General features: G+C 36.8%; 1 protein-coding gene across 2 annotated transcripts in view; it reads left to right on the top strand.

The window, feature by feature from the left end:
* The window catches only part of VPS45 (vacuolar protein sorting 45 homolog), a 66,661-nt gene that overhangs the window by 16,079 nt on the left and 25,726 nt on the right, over positions 1 to 24,856 (top strand). Inside the window, exons 8-13 of one of the 2 annotated variants that reach the window (XM_029228506.1) lie at positions 1,117 to 1,251; positions 1,692 to 1,805; positions 2,209 to 2,376; positions 11,218 to 11,376; positions 11,581 to 11,688; positions 12,490 to 12,611. In XM_029228506.1, coding sequence (XP_029084339.1) covers positions 1,117 to 1,251; positions 1,692 to 1,805; positions 2,209 to 2,376; positions 11,218 to 11,376; positions 11,581 to 11,688; positions 12,490 to 12,611 — 806 coding nt within the window. The remainder of the gene's footprint in view (positions 1 to 1,116; positions 1,252 to 1,691; positions 1,806 to 2,208; positions 2,377 to 11,217; positions 11,377 to 11,580; positions 11,689 to 12,489; positions 12,612 to 24,856) is intronic. The other variant, XR_003794422.1, reaches the window with a different exon arrangement.

Raw genomic sequence — 24,856 nt, 5'->3', positions numbered from 1 at the left:
AAAAAAGTAGAAAGAAAAATAATTGCTTATAATTTAGTTTCCCAAAGAAAAGCAATCATTCATTCAACAGATTTCACTGAGGACCTATTATGTGCCAGGTACTGTATTAAGTACTAGAGATAAAAGGTTAAAAGATAACAGTCTCTGCTCTCAAAGAATTCATGATCCAGTGAGGAGAAAGTAAACATCATTTTAATTATGAAGTATGTGCTAATGGCGAAAGCATGCACAGGATGCTGTCTATGGAAGCATAAAGCATTTTGTTGTACTTATTTTAAATGCTGTAATGAAACTTGCTTTTTCAAGGACTCATTGGCAAATATTTTAGGAAATAAAGCACCTACTTTTATAACCTCTGAAGTTATTTTAACAAATCTAGTGTTTAGACTCTAGATTTAGAGGGTAATTTGCTGGAAAATACTTAGTTTTCTCTAATGGGCCTGTGACTAAAAGTAACCTGTTCTCCATAAAAGGTGAGAAGGCAAATTTGGGGGTTTCTCCTTTCCAGTTTTACGAAATAAGTAAGACTGGAAACCGGTCCTTCTTCACAATGCATATTAAGTAAAAATATAAAGTAAAATGGATTCAGAGGCAAGCTTCTGAATACGTGTGTTTTGATCAACTCACAAGGTTTTTTTCTGGTAATATTAGTGTTCCCAGGATAAATATAGCACCACTCAGATCTGCAAGAACACACTTCTTATGCTGCAGAAAACCACAGAAGTGTACAGGAAATGGTACAGCTTGTAACTGCAGTACCAATATAGCCCTATCTATGAAGCCAAAAATATACTCTTAATTCACAGGCAAAAATTGGAGCTAATGATAGATCTAATTTGTTTTCTTTCTATCAGGAATATTAATCTGGCTGCCCTTCTTCCAAAAGTGTGAGATCTAAAAGCATTTTGACTGTCGGATGTTTAACCAATTAAAATGACAATCTTAATGCTTAGTATAGCACAAAGTATTAATAAAATTTGAGCTAAATAGAGAACCTCCATGTAAACAAGACTAGTTACTAAGAATGTTATCAGTTTTTATTTGTTTTCCTGAACGTGTACTATTTCCATGTTTTGTCAGTTACCAATTTTTTTTTTCTCATAATTCTTTATTTAGTGGACATATCAGGCCATGGTCCATGAACTACTGGGCATAAACAACAATCGGATTGATCTTTCCAGAGTGCCAGGGATCAGTAAAGACTTGAGAGAGGTGGTCCTATCTGCTGAAAATGATGAATTCTACGCTAACGTAAGTGGTTTAAAATTCTTTTAAATTTTTTTAGTTGTTTTTATGTAAGAAGGTTAGTATTGATTTGTTAGAATGAGAGCAGGTTGGGGATTTCACGTAGAAGGATGATAGAGGCGTCCTGTAGATAAACTGCATCTCAAGGGAATGCACACTTTTTTCTGACCCTTTAACAATATTTTTTTCACAAAAATCACATACTTAGTTTTGTACTTTTAAAATTAGAACCCAATTTATTTACTTCCCTCCTGTCCTTAGCCCTTTGTGAAAATGGTAATGGTATTCATCACCAGTGTCCTGGCCAATATCCAGATTTGGTAATGATAATGAAATTTTCTTGCCCTTCAGTTCTCACTGTATTCAGTGTTCTTTTTTACTTCTTTTAAATTGTCTGAAAGTCAGACTTGTTGATAGAACTGTGTTTCCAACTTCCTTTTTCACAGAATATGTACCTGAACTTTGCTGAGATTGGTAGCAACATAAAGAATCTCATGGAAGACTTTCAGAAGAAGAAACCAAAAGAACAGCAAAAACTAGAATCAATAGCAGACATGAAGGTAAATTGAACATGTACATGGATGATTAACATGCAAGACTTTGGAACTATTCATGTAAGCAGCATTTCTGGAATATTCTGGGTCTGATTTCTGCCTTGATTCCTTTTGTTTGGTTTGAGATTATTTTCTGTAATACTTCTCTTTAGGAAAAAATATAGTGAAAACTTCATAATAAGCCATTCTTTCCATTCATCAGTCATATTTGGACTATAAAGACTCAGTCTACTGACATATACTAGTTCTTCTCTTCTTAAGCATAACAAAATGCCATGTGATTGAAAGTATTAGATGCCTTAGTCTGGGCAGAAGAATAATCCCTGCCTTTTTTTTTTTTCCTTCTTCATACATGCCTATCCTCATCAAGAAATAACAGAACCCCCAATTGATGTTTTTCCCATGGCAGGCCTTTGTGGAGAATTACCCACAATTCAAGAAGATGTCTGGGACTGTATCAAAGCACGTGACAGTGGTTGGAGAGCTGTCTCGGTTGGTTAGTGAGCGGAATCTGCTGGAGGTTTCGGAGGTTGAGCAAGAACTGGCCTGTCAAAATGACCATTCTAGTGCTCTCCAGGTATCTATTCAATCCAATTTGATGAGCACCTACTATGTGTAAGGCACTGTGCCAGGCAGAGCAAGAGATACAAAGGCAAGTAATCCTTCTTAACCAACATGGAATTTACAGTGTAACAGGCAGTTGAGACAAGAACACAAATTAGTATTATTTAAGATAGATGTATGATAAGAGGGACAGTAGAAGAAAAATGTGCAATCTCAAAGGATTCAGGCAATTAATTGAGTGTTTAGGAGGGCAGCCTAGTCAACTAGAAAGAATGCTAGACTAAAATCAGAAGATCTGAATTTCAGTGTTTGATTTGCCACTGCTGGCTTTGTGACCTGGAGCCGTTGGCTTAATCTCTGAGCCATTTTCCTCATTTGTTAAATAAGTATAATGATATTTATCTCACAGTGTTGTTAGGAAGATTTTAAAGGTATAATATATTAAAATGCATTATGTAGGTTTTTATTATTGAACATCTGCTGTTTATTCCACAAACATGTGAATGCCTGCTCCATGTTCATGGTGCTGTGAGGATCTAGTGGTACAAAAATGAATAAGATACCATCCTTTTCCTCAAAAAGTTCACATTTTAGTAGGGAAGAAAGAAATTTAAACCAGGAATTATAATATATGCAATAAGTGCTATACTAGAGGTATTACAAAGGGATATGGGAATACAGAGGAAGGACAACTGTTTTCCCTAAGGATGAATCTTCTTAGAGCTTCTTAGAGACAATGACATTAGGTCTGGTTCTGGACAAGTAATCAAGTAGAAATGCACCAACCAGAGAAAAGGAAGGAAATTCTCAGCAGAGGGAATGCAGGCATGGAGATGTGAAAAAAAAAAAATTTTTTTTTTTAAGGGAACAGAGACTAATTCAGTGTAGCCAGTGCTGGATATAAGATGAGGAGTGGTCTTAGATAAGCCAGAAGGACAGATTGAGGCCTGGTTATGGCCATTGAAAGGAGGTTGGCCTTTAATCTTAAAATGATGAGAGCTATCAGAGGATTTTAGAAAAAAGTGACATAATCAAACCCTAGCCTCATGAAATTTACAGTATAAGTTGAAGAGACAAAACTAAAGCATGAATAACAATTAGGCAGTGTTTCAAGTTAATATTTAATTAAGTCAAAATTGTGGTACTGACTATAATTAAAGATTTGAGGTTACTAGGGACAGTTTCTTAGAGAGGTGATATTAAGATGGACCATAAATAATGAATAGAATCTGGAGGAGGATTTCAGCAAAGAAAAGATGCAGAACTATGCAGAAAATAATAAACAGCATGACCTGTTGAGAGTGGGTGTGCAAGAGACATAGGAGATAAAATTGAATTGGTAAACAGGAACTAGTTTATGAAGACGCTTGTAAGGGGGATTTGTACTTGCTGAGATAGGCAAAGAGATCCAGTGTAGAGTCTTACGTAGAAGTTGATATGATGAAAGCAGTATTTTAGGAAATTTAATCTAGTAAGGATGCTTTGGAGATGAAAAAAATTAAAGTCAGAGAGGCTAGAAGACTCATAGTGGTAGTAGTAAAAATGTACAGAAGGGCAAATATAAAAGACATTTCAAAGGGAGAAAATAACTATTTAGTGACAGATTAGATATAAGGATAACAAGGCAGAACAAATCAGAGATATGTGGCAATTCCTGAGAAGTGGCAAAATGTGGTATCACTGAGAGTAAGTAACTTGGGAATGAGAGTCCTTTGGGAAATAGCTGTTTCTAAGCCACTTATTATAAGAAGCACATTTCCTTATTAATAGGACCCTATATTCTAAAACTTAGTCTCTTTCTTTCCCTGCTGCAATTCTGCTTTATAAAATAAAGCCAGCATGGTATGATGGAAACAACACAGACTGTCCTGGCTTATGTCCTATCTCTATGTATCAAAGTTTCTCTGGGAAAATTACTTATTTTGCCCAAGCCTCAGGGATAATGATTTCAAACTTTTAGGTTGTTATCAGGATTTAATGAGATATAAAATGCTTTCCATATGGTAGGTACTTTGTAAAGGTTAGTTTCCTTCCTCTAAGTACAATTTTTTAAAGATATGGTACAATCAAAAGAAAGAAATTCACCCACCTGTGGTTGCTCTAGTTATACCAAAGTCTTCACTGTGATTTATGTTGATAGTTGTTGGTTTTTAATTTTTAAAACTGTTTATTGGGCTTCCCTGGTGGCGCAGTGGTTGAGAGTCTTCCTGCCGATGCAGGGGACACGGGTTTGTGCCCCGGTCTGGGAAGATCCCACATGCCGCAGAGCAGCTGGGCCCGTGACCCATGGCCGCTGAGCCTGTGCATCCGGAGCCTGTGCTCCGCAACGGGAGAGGCCACAACAGTGAGAGGCCCGAGTACCCCAAAAAAAAAAAAAAAAATGTTTATCAAGAGTTCCTCTGAAAACACCATCATTTTGAAAATCATAAAGATGCTATTGGCTTTATATTTATGAAAAGTACTTCTGTCAACACTTAATTTTATCTCTGTGTTCTTAAATCTTCACAAAGAACTTTTAGGCTGACTTTATATTTTTAGTTGTATTAAATATGAATTTTTTTAATCTATTTTTTTATTGAAGTATAGTTGATTTACACTGTTGTATTAATTTCTGCTGTACAGCAAAGTGATTCAGTTATATATATATCAACATTGTTTTATATTCTTTATATCATTGTTATGATATACCATTATGGTTTATCATAAATTCTAATTCTTAAATAGATAATATAAGTACTTGATGAAAGAGATACATAGTAAAAACTGAGTCTGTTAGTTTCACTTGCATTCTTACAGTTATTCTGTGTGTGTGCAAGCCTCTATGAGTGTGTATATTTCCTTCTCTCTTTAAAATTCAGATAATACCATACTGTACACATAGCTCTGCATTTTGCTTTTTCACTTAACTGTGTATCTCAGAGATTGTTCCAGACCAGAAGCTAAACACTCATTCTGTTAAATCACTAAATAGTATTCCTTTGTAAAGGTACATCACAATCTATTTAACTTGGCCACCTTACTTTAAACAACACTATTAATAAGAGTTTATAGTTGGTTTGTGGGCCTAATAGAAGCATTCCTATGAAAACTTTTTATTTTTCTCAATAAAATGAATTTTTTTCTCTTATTAAGTAAAAACAGAATTGTGTCCTGTAACTAAATTTAAATTTCCTTATGTTTCTTTATCATTTTATTTTTCCCTTTAAAACAATAGAACCAAACTTAATCACTAGCCAATTTTAGTATCTTTATTTGTATCTCACCATATGGAAAGCAGTTAGAAAAGGCTACTGTAATTCCTTGCCTGAAATCTTATTTTTTGTTCATTTTAAAAGAAAAACAGATACTTTAAAATATGAATTCCATTTGTGATCCACTTTATATTTTTAAAAATTATCTTTTGAAGGTTTTCTTGCCCAGGGTATTAGGGTTTTACAGTGAGCAGTTGATTTGGACTCCCCCGTCATAAAGGATTTCTTTGACAACATGATAGAAATAGTCAATAAAGAGAACTTTTAATAATGAGTAGATGCCAGGGGCCTGACCCCTAGATGGGTTACAGCATTCCTTGGCTTGACCTTAGGTGATAATAAGCGATGAATTGACTTTTGAGTAAAGATGAGGTTTGCTTTACTGAATAGTAACTGTATCATGGTGAGGCAAAAAAAGCTCATACATTGCTAAAATTTAACCTATGAATTGCTGCCACTTCTAACCAGTTACCCTACAGGGTAACAAAAAATTTGATTCAGAAGGATTTCACTAGAACCAAACTGCAATATACTATCATTGAGACATATGCATAGCCTTGGAAAAGACTCATTTGATTAGTAAGGAAGATTTTTTTTCATACCATAAAGAGAAAAATCTTCAGAAAGTAAATAATTTCTCCCCCTTTTGTTGTCGTATTACAGCTTTTCGTTTGGAAGGAGGATCTAGTCTTTTTATATCCTTCTTTCCTGACCTTGAGTAAAAGATCTCAAATTCCATTAATAACACGTAGTAAGGACAACAAATATTCATTAGAGAAATGAAGATAAAGAGTTCTGTTTGAAGCAGTATCGAATAGTGGCTGATAGCTTGAATCTTTGATGGCTTGGGTTTGAAAATGATTCTTAACCACTCCAAGTCTTAGTCTCTTTGTCTGTAAAATAGGGGGAAATATCAGTACTTACTTCAAAGATTTTTGTGAGGGTGTAATGAGCTAATACATGTAAAGCACTTAAAAGGGTACCTGGTACTTACAACATTCAATGAATATTAACTGTCGCTATTTTCAGTATTATTGTTTGATGGTACATTCTCTTTTCTTTATGGCATACGAGACATGTTTTTTAATTCACTCATGATCTTGGAATTCTCCCTGATTTTAGAAGGGTTTTTTTGCTTCTCGTTAAAATTGTAAGAAAATTGTTTTGGACACATTGAGCTGACAATTTTACTTTTACCAACTAAGAGTAAAAATGATCCTTTACTTTCTAAACTGTCATTTGACTAGTATTTCAGAAACAGTGTTGACCAGCAGAAGACCTACATCAAAGCTAAATTTGACTAGTCATTAAGTAAAAGAATACTGACTCATGTATTTACCAGTTAGTGGAATTGGGTCCTGCCTACTTTCTATCATTTTTCCTAGATAAGCTCTTTATAGTCCCATAACACTGTTCTCTCAAACGGTTAGATAAGACTCATTATTTAATCATATCAGCATGTTGAAGACTTCTACCAATTTCATCTTGCTGTTCTAATCTATTGGCTTATAATGCTGTTCATTGAGTGTTTTACTACATTACTGTGATAGTTGATAACAAGGTACAGATCCTGTTCTTTAGGTTAAATTAAAGCAAAAAAAAATGGGGACTATCTTTAATTGCAGACTTCAACTGTAATTTGTACAATGGTTTAAAGTATAGGCATGTCATTACGAAAGTTTTTTCTCGTACTGCTATATCATAGTTTTGGTAGAAGAAAACAGAAAAGTATAAAAGTAGTCAGCCCAAAATAATGGAAGAATCTCTAAATATCAGAAGAGAAGAATGTTTTTTAATCAATGTCTTTTGAATGAACATTAGCTCCTTTTTGAAACTTGACCTTCAAAGATAGTGTTTTTGCATTTCTTTTCCTATTCCTTCATTGGGCCTACACTAATGTTAGAATTCAGTGGAAGATTTTTGAATCCCATCTTCTTTTTTTTTTTTTTTTTTTGCAGTATGCGGGCCTCTCACTGTTGTGGCCTCTCCCGCTGCGGAGCGCAGGCTCCGGACACACAGGTTCAGCGGCCATGGCTCACAGGCCCAGCCGCTTCGCGGCATGTGGGATCCTCCCGGACCGGGCACAAACCCGCGTCCCCTGCATCGGCAGGCGGACTCTCAACCACTGCGCCACCAGGGAAGCCCAAATCCCATCTTCTTAAGTGGACAGTAGTTTTCTGTTTCACTCTTTATTCAGCCATTGTTATTATGTAACAGTATACTTTTCTCCCTTGATAATCTCAAGGTTTATGGGAAATTTAATAAGAAAAGAGATACCAAAAAGTTCATTATATAATTCAGTCATATTTCCAACATATAAATACCACTGTGTAACACATACCTCCTATGTAATTAAAGTCTTTCAGATTCTTTTTCTCCTCTTCTCTGGTTAGTACCCTGGAATCTCAATATAATGTATGTCACTGTCAGTCAAGTTGATGAGTCAAGTAGCCATGAGGGAAATAGTTCAAAATTAAGTCAAAGGATAACATGGGATCCAGGCAGACAAAAAGGCCCTGCTTCTTCAAGGACTTATATAGCTGAAAAAGAAGAAAGAATTCAGCTTGTATATCTACAGGTTTCTTTTCATGAGGGAATAGATAAGTCTAACTGGAACACTGACCTGAGCCATGGGTTGGGTCCTAAGGACTCAAAAGTAAGCAAAGTACTCTACTCAGCGTAGTCTTGGGCCAGATCTGGACTATTGGATCAGAAGGCCTCCCATTGAGGGAGAGCTAAGAGTCAAGCCGGGGACTCCAAATACCAGTACCAAATCTCAAGGATTAGAAGTGGAATTTTTAAATGGGAAATAGAGCCAAGAGTCAAGATTCAAGGAAAGGTAATTAGAAAGGAGCAAATAGGAAGGGTATAAACTGATTACTGCAAATAGTCTTTGACTGTCCCCATACCAGTTTTTGTGGGTTTACAGTTACTTGAGTATCTCAGATTTGCTTAGAAGTACAGGGACAGGTCAGTCAGAAATTGAGTAGATTTGAGGTAAAAAGAGAGTGACTGCAAGGGCAGAAAATGAAACATTGTGCCTATAAGAAAAGCAACAACAGAGATCCCAGATGGATGTTTTAAACTTATGCCAGGTTGACTGAGATACATATGAAATTGTGTATTTTTACTTGATAATTAATTTGTATCCTGAACTTTCTCCATATTATAGTAGAAATTAGTGGAACATTTAAACAAATATTCTAAATAGTCTGTATTTAGTCACTGCTGTGTGGAAATGTTACCACAAAAGGAAAAAGAGGTAAGGAAAATTTTATGACTGCAGGGTTTAAATCTGTAGAAGAGAAATTTATTCCTTTTTGATCCTGTAAGGATGATGGTAGTGAAATGTTCACCTAAAAAACAACAATAAGAATCCTACCCAGAGAACTTTGTACTTGAAAGCTACCTGGGAGGTTCCCCATTTCATCATAGTCCCTCTTTAGTGTGAAGAAAAGAGTTCTTAGTCATGAGACCTGGTTGTTGTGAAGTACTAAAAAGACAATGTATGTAAATGAATCTTGTAAGTTGCAGAGTACTATACAGATGTTAGTTGTTATGTCCTCAGAATCCAGTGCCCTCCAAGGCTCTTACTAGTCTTTCAGCCCAACTCATTTCTTTCTCTGATTTCCATATTCCTATTAATAGCATCTCTTTCAGTGTCTCAAACTAATTCCAAAATTTAGTTTTTAAGACCTTTTATAATTGATCCCTGAGTAACCAGATGAGCTTCTCTTCACTTTGTGTCCTCTGTCCCCCATTGCACTGATTTTAAGTTTTTGGTTTTTGCATGCATATGTTTCTGTTATAATACCACATATGTGTTCCTGAAAAAGCTTCACATTCTGCAAAATCATGCACTAAAAATAAACAAAGGTTACGGGAAAATAGGGTTATAAGCAGATCACTTAAAATTTATATAACTAAAAAAGAGAAAGAAAAATCTATATAACTTTGTAATCAGAGCCCTGATAAAATAATAATCCTAATTAAAATGCTAACACAGTTAAATTTCGCTGGCATTTGCACCTAGAAATGCACTCAGACCATCCTTTGTGGTTACTCCTGGGGCTCATGTTTTATTCTTCGGCTTATAAGGTCTCAAAAGTATTTGCTTCTCATAGAGACTTGTGTCATCAAAGTTAAAAATATGATATGGGGATATCAGTCAGTTTGGGGTTGTTTTGTTTTGCTTTTTAACACAGAAATATCTTTGCATCCTTTTCATTTGCACTTGCCCTTTCCCCACATAGCTTAACATTGTGGAAAGCACAGCAGTTCTTAAAGCTACAAAACCAGTTACTTCTAAAAAAAACACTTCTGTAGGATTTTCATCTTTTTTCCTTAACATATTGGTAAAGCTTCCTCTTTAAAGAGGAAACTTGTGCCTGATCTTTTCTAAATATTAACTTGCTGAAAAATTTACATGTAAACCAATATGCCTTCTGTGTTATTCCCATAGTTACCAATCTCGTAGAGCTAAGTGCATTAAGAAACATACTTTATAGCAGAATGGAACATACTTGTTTTATCCCCCTTTACCCCATTGTCTGTGAACTCACTGAGGACAGAAACTGTCTCCAACTCATCTCTGTGTCCCCTCCGGTGCCTGGCATAGTGCCTTTTGCTTAGAGAGTGATCAAAAAGTATTTGGGGCTTCCCTGGTGGCGCAGTGGTTGAGAGTCCGCCTGCCGATGCAGGGGACACGGGTTCGTGCCCTGGTCCGGGAGGATCCCATGTGCTGCAGGGCGGCTGGGCCCGTGAGCCATGGCCGCTGGGCCTGCGTGTCCGGAGCCTGTGCTCCGCAACGGGAGAGGCCACAGCAGTGAGAGGCCCATGTACCGCAAAAAAAAAAAAAAGTATTTGTTGGCTCTAATTAATTTGTTCTGCATAATAAATATAAATCTATAGTATAGGGAAGTCCCTTAATGTGAGGACTGATACAACCTAAACATGATTTTGTCCAGCTTCCTTTGCTATCAGTACCTGCCCTCTTAGATCTTACGTATTCAGTTTAGAGATTATATGCTGTTACATATTCATATCTCTGTAAGCCATGTTGAGACATATTGTTATATATGATGCTTCTTGGAGATTAAGCCCAGTCCTCCTATGTAAAATTCTACCAAATTGTCTCCATTTCACTGGTCGGTCACTGACACTAAAAAAGGCAGTAGAGTTTTACAAGTCAACTGGTCAGTTCTCTTCTGTGCTGTATTGATTGAAGTGGTAGAAATAGTGGTGGAAATAGTGTGTGTTCCTTATTTCAGTGAGGAAATTGCAACCTTTCCTACATGAGACCCTGGACCATCTCAATCAAAGGAAAGAAAAGGGGAAATAACCATAGTTAACTTCATATTTGTCTTAAAGCAATTACAGTGAGAATTTATGTCCTTATTTAATTCTTATCTTAGGCAAAAGGCATTTAATTTTCTGTAGTTGAAACAGTTGCTAAACCTATGACTTGTACATTGCCATAGTAGTGATCTTAGTCATATGTATTTTAGTCAGATGTATCACTACCATTCAATAATTATTAGAACTAAGATATTATACATCACCCAAGTGAAGGGAGGATAAATATTAGTTCTCTCTTTTTTCAGAATGTAAAGAGGCTCCTGCAGAACCCCAAAGTGACAGAGTTTGATGCTGCGCGCCTGGTGATGCTTTATGCTCTACATTATGAGCGACACAGCAGCAATAGCCTACCAGGATTAATGATGGACCTTAGAAATAAAGGTGTTTCTGAGAAGTATCGAAAGGTAACCAGATTTATATATTAATCCCATCAAACAGGAACCAAATTCTAGTATTATAGCCTTAACTCTGACAAATAATGTCATACTGTTTTTATTCACAGAAATGTATAATTCTGTCCTCTCATGTTTTCATTTCCTTAATAAAGTTATTTTCTTCCTGCTCCACAAGCAATAAGAGGTTGTTTCTCTCTTTTTTTAAAAAAAAAGCTTGTGTCTACAGTTGTTGAATATGGTGGTAAACGGATCAGAGGAAGTGACCTCTTCAGCCCCAAAGATGCTGTGGCTATTACCAAACAGTTCCTCAAAGGATTGAAGGTATGATATCTCTATGCTTTCCTAAATGAGAAACAGTTGAAGTCCCTGAAGCTGAGAGTGAATGAATATGATCTTCAAAGTAACTTCAGGATTGCTGCTGATCTAGTACTATGTCAGTTAAATGAAATTAAAGCAGACATCCTCTTGAAAGCTTTTTCTTTAAATACTTTCTGTATTGGAACACATCATCATTGACCCAAATAGCTGAGAAGGGAATAATGAGATATTTCCAGGAAATACCCAAGAGTAAAAAGGCAGACAGTTCTGTTAGTCATAGCTATTTTACTCCATTTGTTTAAGATTTGTTAGGTTGTTTTTCTCTGATGGAAATTAAAGATGAAGCAAACAATTGTAGATCTTTTAAAAATACTAACCTATTTTCTTAAAATGGTTAAAAATTAGTTTTAATCTGCTAGCCTTTCTTATGTTTCCTGAAATTTTTCCATTTTCCTGAGTGTTTCTAGTCTCCTTTGCTACATAGTCCTTTTATTTGCTCTACATGTCATATAATATTTCCACAAAAGGAAGGGTGTCAGTGAAGAGATAATAAAGGATTTAAGCAACTGCATTTTAAAAATTCCTTTATAATAGCTAACCTTAAATTACAGAGTTTTTTCATAAGATTAGAACATTTCTAATTGATGAAAATAATTAACTATAAAATTCTCCTAAAATTCCTGCTTGACTCTTGTCCCATGAAATCTCTATTGAGTACATGTCCTTTTCTGATGTGAGTATCATTAACTGTTATATTGCAATTTCCAAAAAAAATGACATAAGAACCATTTCCCCCTGTCTTAGGGAGTAGAAAATGTATATACTCAGCATCAGCCTTTCTTACATGAGACCCTGGACCATCTCATCAAAGCAAAGCTCAAGGAAAACCTGTATCCTTATCTAGGCCCCAGCACACTCAGAGACAGGTAAGATGACAAAGATATTAATAGTAAAAACCAGAGACACTAAGAAAATAGGAAATTTAGGGTAATGTAAAAGATTACAACAAAGGTTATATCATTCTAATCTTCCTTCCCCAGTTGTTTCAGTTCTAAGATTCTTTTGGTTTTACATGTGTCAAAGTTAGATTTAACTTCCCCTACTAAGCCTGAAACATTGTTTCTTTTAGAATAAAGAAACAGATGTTTTGGAGAGCCCCAAATACTGTGTCCTGTCCTTTAGTCTCAGACCAGTGTACTTATGCCATTTAAGGTTCAGTTCTATGGCATCTAGCATTTGGAGTTTCAAACATTAAGGCTGAAAATAGATTTGCTGCTTGATTACCATCCAGAGCAGGTTGTTACTATTTTTGGTGAGGACTGGACTTTGCCAAATGTGGCCAGTATATAAACTGAGACCTAATTGACAAAGGCCTTTTGTCACACAGGAGAAAAGGATGGCTTTCTTTTTGGGTATTAACTGAAGGAAGCAATTAATTGTCATTTTAATCCAGTGGTTTGTTAGTTTTAATAAAAACAAAAGTTATCCAGAACAACTTACATAGGCCAACCTGAAATTTTAAATATACACAAATTCTACCTAGTTATAAATTATATTCTTGTGTATTTTTTATTGGGACCACATATTATAAAGAGCCTAATATATGTAGCTGAATCCTATTGGATAGATTAATGTGAGAATTGTTACTCTTGGTATAATTCTTATATTTTAGCCAATCATAATCTAAGGCCTTGGAAGAATAGTGTTTTATAAATGTAATGAATTTCTGAAAGGAGAAAAATATTTTGAGGTACATAAATAACTCTTGTATGATAAAATATATTTTTTCACGTTTTTCCTTTAAAAAAAAAAAACTCTGTAATTTGGTAACAGAACAGAAAGAAAAAAAAAAAAGAAATCTTTTTAAAAATCCAAGGTTGAGAAGCAGAACATCTGGGGTTAAATTCAGAGAATATACTCATTTGGCATCAAAATTTAGAAATGTCAGCTAAGTGGTAAGAATGAAAACCAGCCCAAAGCTATTCACCTATCTGAGAGGCTTTTTGAAAAACAGTATAACTCTATTAAATAGCCTTCTAATTAACATGATAAAAGTAAAAATATTAATTTTCTTATGAATTTCATATAAGAATTATTGAATAAGAAATTAGCCACTTATTGCTAAAGGGACATAATAGACCACCAGAAGAATATTGTGGATGATTAGTTATGAGAGCAAACCTTTCTAATTTGGGGAATTCATTTCCAAACAAAGTTCAAAATGAGGCTCTTCCAACAAAACGCACATTCATCAGTTGTCAGCATCTGTGGGCATTTGTCACTATTACCTAAATATATATATAGTTAATTATTCAGTTACTTCATCCTTTTATATAACAAATATTTGAATGCCTTCAATATGTCAAGAACTGCTGGGGAAACAGAAGTGACAGGAAAGACAAGGTACCTGCCTTCAAGGAACTTACATGAAGGAGACAGACAGTAAACTAGTAAAGAAATTTGAATATAATTTGAATGAGATAAGTGCTATTGAGGAAATAAATAGGGTAATAACCTACAAAGTAACTTTGTAGAGGTGGGGAAGGCTACTTTAGATGGAGAGAACCTCTCTGAAGAAGTGATACTTAGGATGAGCTTTGAATTACAAGAAAGAACCAATCTCATAATGATTAGGAGGAAAAGCAACACAAATAGAGGGAACACCAGAACAAAGTCCTTGAAGAAAGAGAACTTGGCAAGTTCATGGAACAGAAAGAAGTCCAGTGTGGTTGGACCATAACAAGTAAGAAAATAAGAAGTTGAGAAGATAAGTAGGGCTGGATCACATAGGGTCTTACAGGCCCTGGTAAAGAGGTTTTTAAAATTTTTAAATGTCATAGGAACCCACTGAAGAGCTTTAAGCATTCAAGTGACATAAACTGAATTATGTATTAAGAGATCACCTTGTGGGGAGAATGGATTATTGAAGACAAAGTTAGAAGCAGAAAGACTACTTAGGAGGTGGCTGCAATAGTCCAGGTAAGAAATGAAAGTGCTTTGGATAAGGAACCTAGGAGAGAAGGTAGAATCAATAGACTTATTTAATGGAGTAGAGTAATGGGACAAGGGTAAGGGAGAAACCAGGAATAACTCTCAGGTTTTGGGGGGAAATCAAGAGTTTTGTTGTTAAATTGCAGATGCCTGGTAGATAATCAAATGGAAATGTTCGATGCTAAATTGGGAGTCAACAAGATTTTGGTGATTTAAAGCCATGGGACTAGACTAGGTCACTTAGGGGAAAAGAAGAGGACGCAGGACTAAGCACTGAATAGAGAATTGGAGTCAGCAATGGAGACTGAAGAAGAGACAGAAAGATAGGAGGAAAACCAGAAAAACTTGGTGTCATAAATATCAAGGAGTGAGTGGTTACCTGAGACCAGTCTTCTGAGACATAAAAAAGGTGAGGACAGGGCTTCCCTGGTGGCGCAGTGGTTGAGAGTCCGCCTGCCGATGCAGGGGACACGGGTTCGTGCCCCGGTCCGGGAAGATCCCACATGCCGCGGAGCGGCTGGGCCCATGAGCCATGGCCGCTGAGCCTGCGCTCCGCAATGGGAGAGGCCAAAACAGTGAGAGGCCCGCATACCGCAAAAAAAAAAAAAAAAAAAGGTCAGGACAGTGAGAAATCCATCAGACTATTCCCCAGGTTCAGTGAGTTTGGAAGCCAAATTAGAGAGGGTTACAAGAGATATAACAAACAGTATATAACACTTTTTAAGAAGTTTTGCTTCAAGGGGTCAGAGAATGGGATTGTAGCTAGAAGAGATTGTAGGCTCGGGAATGAGAGATTCTAAAGCATACTTATAACCTGATGAGAATTATCCTAAAGAAGGAGAAATAGGTAATGCAGAAGAGAAAGGGCAAGACTTGCAGAAGTGAAGTCTTTAGGAGATCTAGAACACAAGCAGAGAAGATTTTGATAGGAGCAGAGGTACTTCTTTCACTGTAACAGCTTTTTTTAAAATTTTATTTATTTTTGGCCGCATTGGGTCTTCACTACTGCGCGTGGGCTTTCTCTAGTTGCGGCGAGCAGGGGCTACTCTTTGTTGTGGTGCACAGGCTTCTCAATTGCGGTGGCTTCTCTTGTTGCAGAGCACAGGCTCTAGGCGCATGAGCTTCAGTAATTGTGGCATATGGGCTCAGTAGTTGTAGCTCACGGGCTCTAGAGCACAGGCTCGGTAGTTGTGGCGCATGGGCTTAGTTGCTCCGCAGTATGTGGGATCTTCCTGGACCAGGGTTCGAACCCATGTCCCCTGCATTGGCAGGCGGATGCTTAACCACTGCACCACCAGGGAAGTCCCCACTGTAACAGCTTTGATGTTGAGAACATGGGGCCATCTTGCTTGATTACTTCTATTTTCTCAGTAAAATATGACATCAAGTTATCAGGTAAAGTACAGGATAAAAAGAGAAAACATTGTGAAATTGTTATCTTGTAGGCTTGTAATCAGATTTACTAGGGGAATATAGTAGGACTTCTAGGCACGACTGAGTGCCCACTGGAGTTCTGTGGTCATTAATTTAAAATACAGCCCATGAACCTAGTTGTGTGGTTTTCTCTAGCAACTTTTAGCTGCACTAGATTAAATGAGGAGAAGGCTGATAGCTGGGTCCAACCAGGATTTTAGGAAACAAAAAAAGAAGGAGGGTATTGGATAGTGAAAAAAATATTGTTGAATGAATTGGAGGTATCAATGAGGTCAAAGAAATATTACAGTAGCAGCATTAGCATAAGTGAATTAAAAGTTGAGGGAGTGGTTATTAGAGAAAGAGGTCTTCAATTCAAGATTTCATATTGTGGATACTTGTAATGCAAAAGTTTATGTTATAATCATGGATATTGGTGGCTGTGAGGGATGAAAGAACGAATCAGTGTGGGTGAGGAGACCAGGATGTGAGATGAGTAATCCATGTTGGTGTTAAAGTCACTGAAAACCTTGAAAGGAGCAGGAATGAAAAGGAGGACAGTAAACCAGAGCTGAAGTCTTCAGGGAATAAGAAAGTGACCAGGAAAGGAGGTCAGGAGAAAACAGTGCAACTATATCATAAGCTTCTAAGATAGTGGAAATTTTGAAGAAGGCAGAGAAATGGTTATGAAACCATAGTAGGGGGCACAGAGGATACCTATGCCACCTCCTGGCCCTGTTTAACAGAAAGAAGAAATTGTTAATAATGGTTACCTCTGGATACTGAGACAGTGGTTAGTTGTATACATATCTATCCTTCCCACTAGGTATTGTAATCTTGAAGTAAGAACTATGTTTTATTAATATTTGGGTTTTTCACAATATTTAACACAGTGCTTTGCATATAGATGTTCAATAGATATTGTCAGATTTCTTATGTAGGCATCTGTAGTAGTTGATACGACAAGATTTACAGTTGGGAAATCTAAACTAGAGAGTAAATTTGGTTGACGTTACCAGACAATTTCGACTTTCGCAGTTTGCCTGTACAGTATTTTGGCTCTGTATTCACTTAGACCCACCCTCAGCTCTAGGCACCGTCTTCACACTGGGTTATCACATTTAAAAGAGTCATTGATTTTAGTCATCTTTATGGTTAACTTAAGTCTCATCATGATAGAACTTCTTCGTTTTTTTGTTATCATATTAGAAGATATCAAAGGAGATCTGGCAAGAACACAACTTTGCAAAACCAGGAACAGTTGTAGGGATGTTTTAGCCCTTAGCTTTAAGTTAGTGGTTAACCTGTTTGGCAGTATAGCTATATCCACAAATTAGGTTTGCTCTTTCTCGGCAGATGGGACTCCCACATATCCTATTTATCAGGCTAGATTTTTTTTTTCTCGCTCCAGAATTGCTTCTTACCCCTGATAAAAACAAGCAACTTAAACATTTGGTGAGAAAAGGGAGCTATCTGGTCATGCATTCCAGAATTAGTCAATTCAAAAAGGAAGTACTCTTTCACATTTATACAAATTTAGTAGAATCTTGTTGTTTTTGTTTCTATGAAATCAGCAGTCCTTTCTCATTGGCCTTTTTTCCTACAGTCAATGCTCATATGATCTTTACTACCTGTAAGTACTAGATTCAAAAATTTGAATTTTAGCCATAAGTGTAACAGTCCACAAAATAGGTAAAATACTGCCTCTTAAAAGTTTGTTTTTCTGCTTAACTGAATGATTAACGATTAAAATAATGATTTCCAGAGACACTATGTGTGAAAATTTTTTTATTTTTCTAATACAATAGGATATAAATTGGTTGGGTTCTCAAGGTGTCCTTGTATGTATGTGTATATATATATATATATATATATACACAGCATGAACAGACTGCTGTTTTCTAATGTTTGCTATCTGCATTAATTAATGCTTTTGGTTGCTATGGTGAATTACAGAGCACAGGAAGATGTGTACAAAGAATTGAACTTGTGTATTCCACTTAGCTTCAACCATCATATAAAAATGATTTACTGTATGTTTTACTGTTGGCCTCATTAGAACATCTACTTTTAAAATTCACCAGGGGAAGGAATTAAAAGGAAAAATGTCAGGGATGTTTTTTTAATTTTTTTTTTCACCAATGTTCCTCCTTAAGCCAGCCTGACTAAGTAGTAGGAGGCTCAGGAAAACATTTATTAATGTTTTCATAACCAAATGTGACATAGTCATCTTTGTTAGGTACACAACTGAGTCAAGCTCTAAGAGCCTATCCCTACATGTAAGTTTTGTCGTTACACTGATATAACCTACACCCACAGTTACCACCCGTGGCATCTTCTTCCCTCTCCATCAATATGAAAATACTCTGGCACCCTGAAATTATCAGACTAAAGAATAGTGTTCTCTGGCTATGTTAGAAACCTGCTTGAATTTATTCCTTCCCAGTTCTTGCCTTTCTTTTCCATAAGAAAGATATATACTCTAGAGGCAGGTGATAGGCAGAGGGCAGCTATGGAAAAGCGACATCATTTTCCAGGGTGATCCTTATTACTCCACTCAGCTGCTTTTCTTTTTTTTTTTAAGGTTTATTTATTATTTATTTTATTCTATTTATTTTTGGCTGCGTTGGGTCTTAGTTGCGGCACGTGGGCTCTCTCGTTGAGGCGTGCAAGCTCAGTAGTTGTGGCGCATGGGCTTAGTTGCCCTGTGGCATGTGGGTCTTAGTTCCCTGACCAGGGGTCAAACCCGCGTCCCCTGCATTGGAAGGCGGATTCTTTACCACTGGACCAGAGAGAAGTCCCTTATCTGCTTTTTAAATTGACTTACCAGATCAAGAGCTCAAAACAAAAGTGTTACTGTCTAATTCTTCTCATCAGTCACTGTACCCCTGTAAGGGAGAAACCTGCTTCCCTTCTTCTTAATGGAGTATTCTGTGTAATTCATGAGTATTTACTCAAGATAAGCTGCATAAAGGGTCTCAAGCTAGATTTGTCCCTCAACATCAAGAGCACTGCTTATGGAATGTTACTGTAAAAAGTACTCATTTTCTGGCAAAAAAACTCATTTCAGGTTTGAGGATTTTATTGTTTCTGAATACTGTAACAGCCTTTTTTTTTCTCCTGTTTTCCACCTAGGCTGACCCTAGATAGTTACAACACAGACCAAACTGTTGGTAGAGTGTCCTCAGTCTCCTTGATGGCACATTCTTATAACACTGGAATTTTTTTTCCCAAAGAACTCATTCTTTAATGAATATTAAACCAGTTGGGACTGCACTTCAGAAGCCATTATTATCTCAGATCATTGGTACCTCTAGAACCAATATAGTGGGAAGATTTAAAAATATATATCCTTAGAAATTTAGTGTATATTCTTGAGGGTAATACTATGGTAAAAGTTACAGGGACTCATATCAGTTTTTAAAATTACAACCAATTGTAGTTTATTTGATCTCTTTCTTATGAAATACACCCCTAAAGATCCTGACAAGAGCTGAACTTGAGTTTTAGATGTTCATATTCCCCTTCCCCTTCTGTAGAAATATTAGTAAGAATTGAAACAACACATACCAGATGTAGAAAAAGACAAGAACCTGTATTTTGCCTGAATATTCAGTCCCCAAATAATTGAGAGTTTATCATACTTGGTAGAAAACTATTGCTATCACAATTATACAACTCGTCCTAAGCAAATGACCTTTTTCAGCAAGAAAAAGCTGGCCAGTACCTGGAGGCAAATACTTGAAGGAAAAGAACGTTGATAGTATAGAAAATTTTAGTCATTCATGAACAGTGGTAATGCTTTCCTATAAGTTTCTAAAGAACCTCTTTCCCTGCAGCCTAAAGCACCAGATTAATATTGGATTAATAATTTAGGCTTAAGGCTCATATCTCTTTTCTGTGCTACTAGAGGAAATCATACAAATTATAGATCAGGGCCACTACAAATTCACTGTTTCTCACTTCACTTGGGCCTTCAGGGATACTCAGTCAAACTTAGTAGTTCTCTCTCTTTGTCTCATTCACTACATCAGTTTAGAATGTTTTCCATAATGTCTAAGTCACCTGACCCACACCAGTGTTTCCTACTTCACAGTGGAAAAAATTGAGTCTGTCAGACATTAGCTCCCTGAGTGTCTAGCCCCCATGTTTATAAACTTAGTTACATATATCTACCTAATCTCCTTCCTTCATTCTAAAGGAAATACATCCTCTTTTCCAATTCAGAGCTAACCTCTCTGCCAACACTCGTTTTAGACTCCTGCCATCATTGAAGGAAGCCTTTCTCTGTAATTACTTGCACTTTCTGTAATTATTTCCACTTTCTCTCCTCTCTCTCTTTCTCTCCCCCTTCTCCCTCTCCCTCCTTCCTTCTTCTGTATTTTCAGCTTGTCTTCCTCTAATTACTTTTCCACAGACTACACGCATACTCAAGTTTCTCCTGTTAAGTAATGTATTTAAAGCCCTTGAGCCTGGATTCTCCTCTAACCTGTCTTCTCTTCAGTCAAGCTTCTTGGATAAAGTCGCTATCTTCACTTCTCACCTCTCCAATCCATGTACCCTGGCTTCTTGCTCCACTATAATACCCTGAAACTCTTCTTGCAAAATCACATTGCAGGAATGTGCACAGTGGTCTCTTTCAATCCTCACTTATTTACCTCACTACTGCATTTAACACTTAACCATTCTGTTCTTCAAACTCACTTGTCCCTTGGCCTCTCCCTCTGGTTCTCCTCCTACCTTTCTGACAGTTTCCTTCTCAATTGCCTTTGCTAGCTACTGTTCTTGCTTATCCTGTAGATGTTAAAGAATCCTCCCAAACTCTGTCTTTTGGTTCTCTTCTCATTCTACATGATCCCCCTAGGTAGAACTCATCTATTCCCACGGCTTCAGCTGCCACCTGTATTCAGGGACATCATCAGGTCTCAATGTCCAGATGTCTGGTGGACATCTCCATTGGGATGTTCCACAGGTATCTCAAAAACAGCATGTTTTTGTCTTAATTCAGTCAGTCTTGCTTTCTTTGTTCTCAAACTTAAACCACTATACCTAGTCACCAAAACCAGAATACTTGAAGTTATCACAGATTCTTCCTTTATCCTCATCCTTCACATTTAATCATTGACCAACTACTGAATGAAGAGTCTACATTTTTTGTGTCTTCTATATCCAGTCCTTCCCCTCCACTTCTGGTATTTCTTTAGTTCCAACTTTTATCACATCTTCCCAAAAGTCTTACAGTAGACTTTTGTTCTCCAGGTTTTCCCACCAGCAACCCCCAATTCGTTCTCACATAGCTGCCAAAATTTTCCTTCAGAAAAGCAAGTTTGATCATGGTAACCTGTTAAAACCCTTCGGTGATCCCCCCATGGCCTATAAGATTCAAGATTCTCCCTCTCTTCCTCTCACTATATCTGCAGCCATAAAGGAGAAGTTAGGATGGCGCCAAAGTTTTGTCTTAAGCAAGTGAAAAGATAGGTTGGCCATCCACTAACATGGGGAGAGCTATATGTGGAACAAGCCTGGGGGAGAGGATTAGGGATTTGGACATGCCGAATTCAGAAATAAACTAAACAGCCAAGTAGAAATGTCAATTAGACAGATGCTTAAGTCTAGCATTTAGGAGAGCAGTCTGGGCTGGAGATAGAGATTTGGGAGTCATCAGCAGATAAATGTATTTAAAAACCACAAAACTGGGTGAGATCATCTAGGGAAGTGCAGTTCAATAGAACTTTCTACAATGATGGAAATATACTATATCCATGCTATCTAATAAGGTAGCTACTAGCTACATGTGACTATTGAGCACTTGAAATATAGCTAGTTCCACTGAGGAACTGAATTTTTTATTTTATTTTAATTAATTTAAATTTAAATAGCCATATGTGGCTAGTAGCTACTACATTACACAGATATAGGGAGTAAGTGTAGATCAAGAAGAAAGGAGGACCGATGAATGGGTTCTGGACACTCATTAAGAGGTTCAGTGAGGGACTTCCCTGGTGGTCCAGTGGTAAAGAATCTGCCTTCCAATGCAGTGGACGTGGGTTTGATCCCTGGTCAGGGAACTAAGATCCCACACGCCGCGGGGCAACTAAGACCACGTGCCACAACTACTGAGCTCGCGCGCCACAAACTACAGATCCCATGCTCTGGAGCCCTCGCACCACAACTAGAGAGAGAAAACCCGCATGCCACAACTAGGGAGAATCCCGTGCGCTGCAACTAGAGAGAAGCCTGCACACCACAACAAAGGGCCAGCGTGCCACAACGAAAGATCCTGTGTGCCGCAACTAAGACCCCACACAGCCAAAAAAAAAAAGAAAAGAAAAGAAAAGAAATAAAGAGATCAGGGAGATGAGATGAGACCATGAAGAGACACTGAAAAATGTCAACTAATGAAGTAAGAAGAAAACCAAAAGAATGTGATGTCCTGGAAACCAAGTAAAGAAAGTATTGAGGAGGAGCAAGTGATCAACTTAGTTTAAAAGGACCAAAAGCCTTGATAATACACAGTACTGACAGGATGTGGAAAAATAGGCACTTTCCTGAATTGCTAATAGAATGACATCTGTAGAACACCTTGGAGATACCTACCAAAATTTAAAATGCACAGTATGTCCACACAACTATATATAAAATGCAGTTTATAGACTGTATATAAAATATATATTAAATATATACATACATATGCATGTATCTTATAATATGAATATGTAAATTTGTAAATATATGTATATACACATAGATAGTCTCTCTGAAAGGATATTCATAAGAGATGAGTAATAGCGTTTGCCTCTAGAGAGAAACTGGGGTGTAAGAGAACTGAGGTGAGAAGGAAACTTACTTTTTTTTTACAATATGCCCTTTTTTATATTATACCATGTGCAAACATTTATCTAGTCAAAAACAGATATTTTACTTTATAATTTTTTATTTTTTTTTGGCCATGCCGCGTGGCTTTCAAGATCTTAGTTCCGTGACCAGGGATGGAACCAGGGCCCCCTGCGGTGGAGGCACAGAGTCCCACCCACCAGACTGCCAGGGAATTCCCCAAAACAGTGTATTTTAAAGTAACAAAAAATGATTGTAGAATATATAACACTGTGGAACACTTAAAGCATCATGATGCTAAATACATTGTTTCAGGTGGGTAGATTCAAATGAAGCTTACCTTGTCTTAAAATGTAGCATTTCAGAGGCATGATTTTAAGTCCCAAGTTCACATAGAAATGTCATAATTGACTCTGCTAGATCAATTGCAAAATAACCACCCCTTCATTATTGGGAGCCTTTGTTGGGTATCTCTGCAATTCAGAGATTATCTGAACATTCTTACATTTATTTTTTTAAGTTTTTTTTAATTGAAGTATAGTTGATTTTCAGTGTTGTGTTAATTTCTGCTGTACAGCAAAGTGATTCAGTTATACAAATATATACATTCTTTTCCATTTTGGTTTATCACAGGATACTGAACATAGTTCCTTGTGCACCTGGTTGTTTATCCATTCTATATGTAATAGTTTGCATCTACTAATCCCAACTTCCCAGTCCATCCCTCCCCCATCCCCCATCCCCCCCTTGGCAACCACAAGTCTGTTCTCTATGTCTGTGAGTCTGTTTCTATTTCATAGATAAGTTCATTTCTGTCATATTTTAGATTCCACATATAAGTGATATCATATGGTATTTGTCTTTCTCTTTCTGACTCACTTCACTTAGTAAGTGATAATCTCTAGGTCCACCCATGTTGCTGCAAGTGGCATTAGTTCATTCATTTTTATGGCTGAATAGTATTCCATTGTATATATGTACCACATCTTCTTTATCCATCTGTCAGTGGACATTTAGGTTGTTTCCATGTCTTGGCTATTGTGAATGATGCTGCCGTGAACATAGGGGTGCATGTATCTTTTTGAATTATAGTTTTGTCTGGATATATGCCCAGGAGTGGGGTTGCTGTATCATATGGCAACTCTATTTTTAGGTTTTTGAGGAACCTCCATACTGTTTTCCATAGTGGCTGCACCAGAACATTTTTAAATAGCCACAACATCTGATTCTGTTTTCATGAAGTCCCACAAGAACAAATACTCTCTCAGTTAGTGATTCCTTCAAGGTGTTTTAGAAAGAGACAGAGAGACAAACAGAAAGGAAATGTAGGGTTGGTTGTTGGGTTTCTTTCCATGATTTATATATAAGCATGTACATCCTTTGACTCAAGGTATTTCTATTTAGTTTTGTGCTATAACCTCCAAAATGGTTGCTTCTGCTTGATGTCATTTTAAATAATGGCCGGTAAGTGATTTAACAAAATTATTTGCCTACTAAGATTAAGTAATTTTATCTTCTCTTGGTGGCATGAGAAAAGAAAAACAAGGCAGACTTTAACAGTTTTGAAAATAATGTGATCTCCTTCTTGTTCATATCTTCAGAAGGATCTAATAGGAGGACCACTCACTTTTGTTATAAAGCTATTTTGATAAAGATTGAAGCACCGTAAAACTATGCAGTGCAACCTAAATGAGGCTAGTGACTGAGCTGATGCGTCAGCATGTCCAGTGTCAAAACTACACCCACCAGTTTTTTGTTTCCATGGTTTCTTTTTCTTGGTTTACCAAAGGATTGAGGAACAAAGATTTTAAGAAGAGGTGGATTTCTAGAAGCGCCATTAATTTATGTATCCCATTCTTTTTTTGCACTCAAAATACTAAATGTTTCTTGTTCCCGTGTTATGGGGACATCCAAATATACCAGTACTTTCCAA

The sequence above is a fragment of the Monodon monoceros genome, unplaced genomic scaffold, assembly GCF_005190385.1.
Source record: "Monodon monoceros isolate NGI ecotype Baffin Bay Population unplaced genomic scaffold, NGI_Narwhal_1 Super_Scaffold_18, whole genome shotgun sequence".
Classification (NCBI taxonomy): domain Eukaryota; kingdom Metazoa; phylum Chordata; class Mammalia; order Artiodactyla; family Monodontidae; genus Monodon; species Monodon monoceros.
This window is presented reverse-complemented; position numbering and strand designations above follow the sequence as displayed.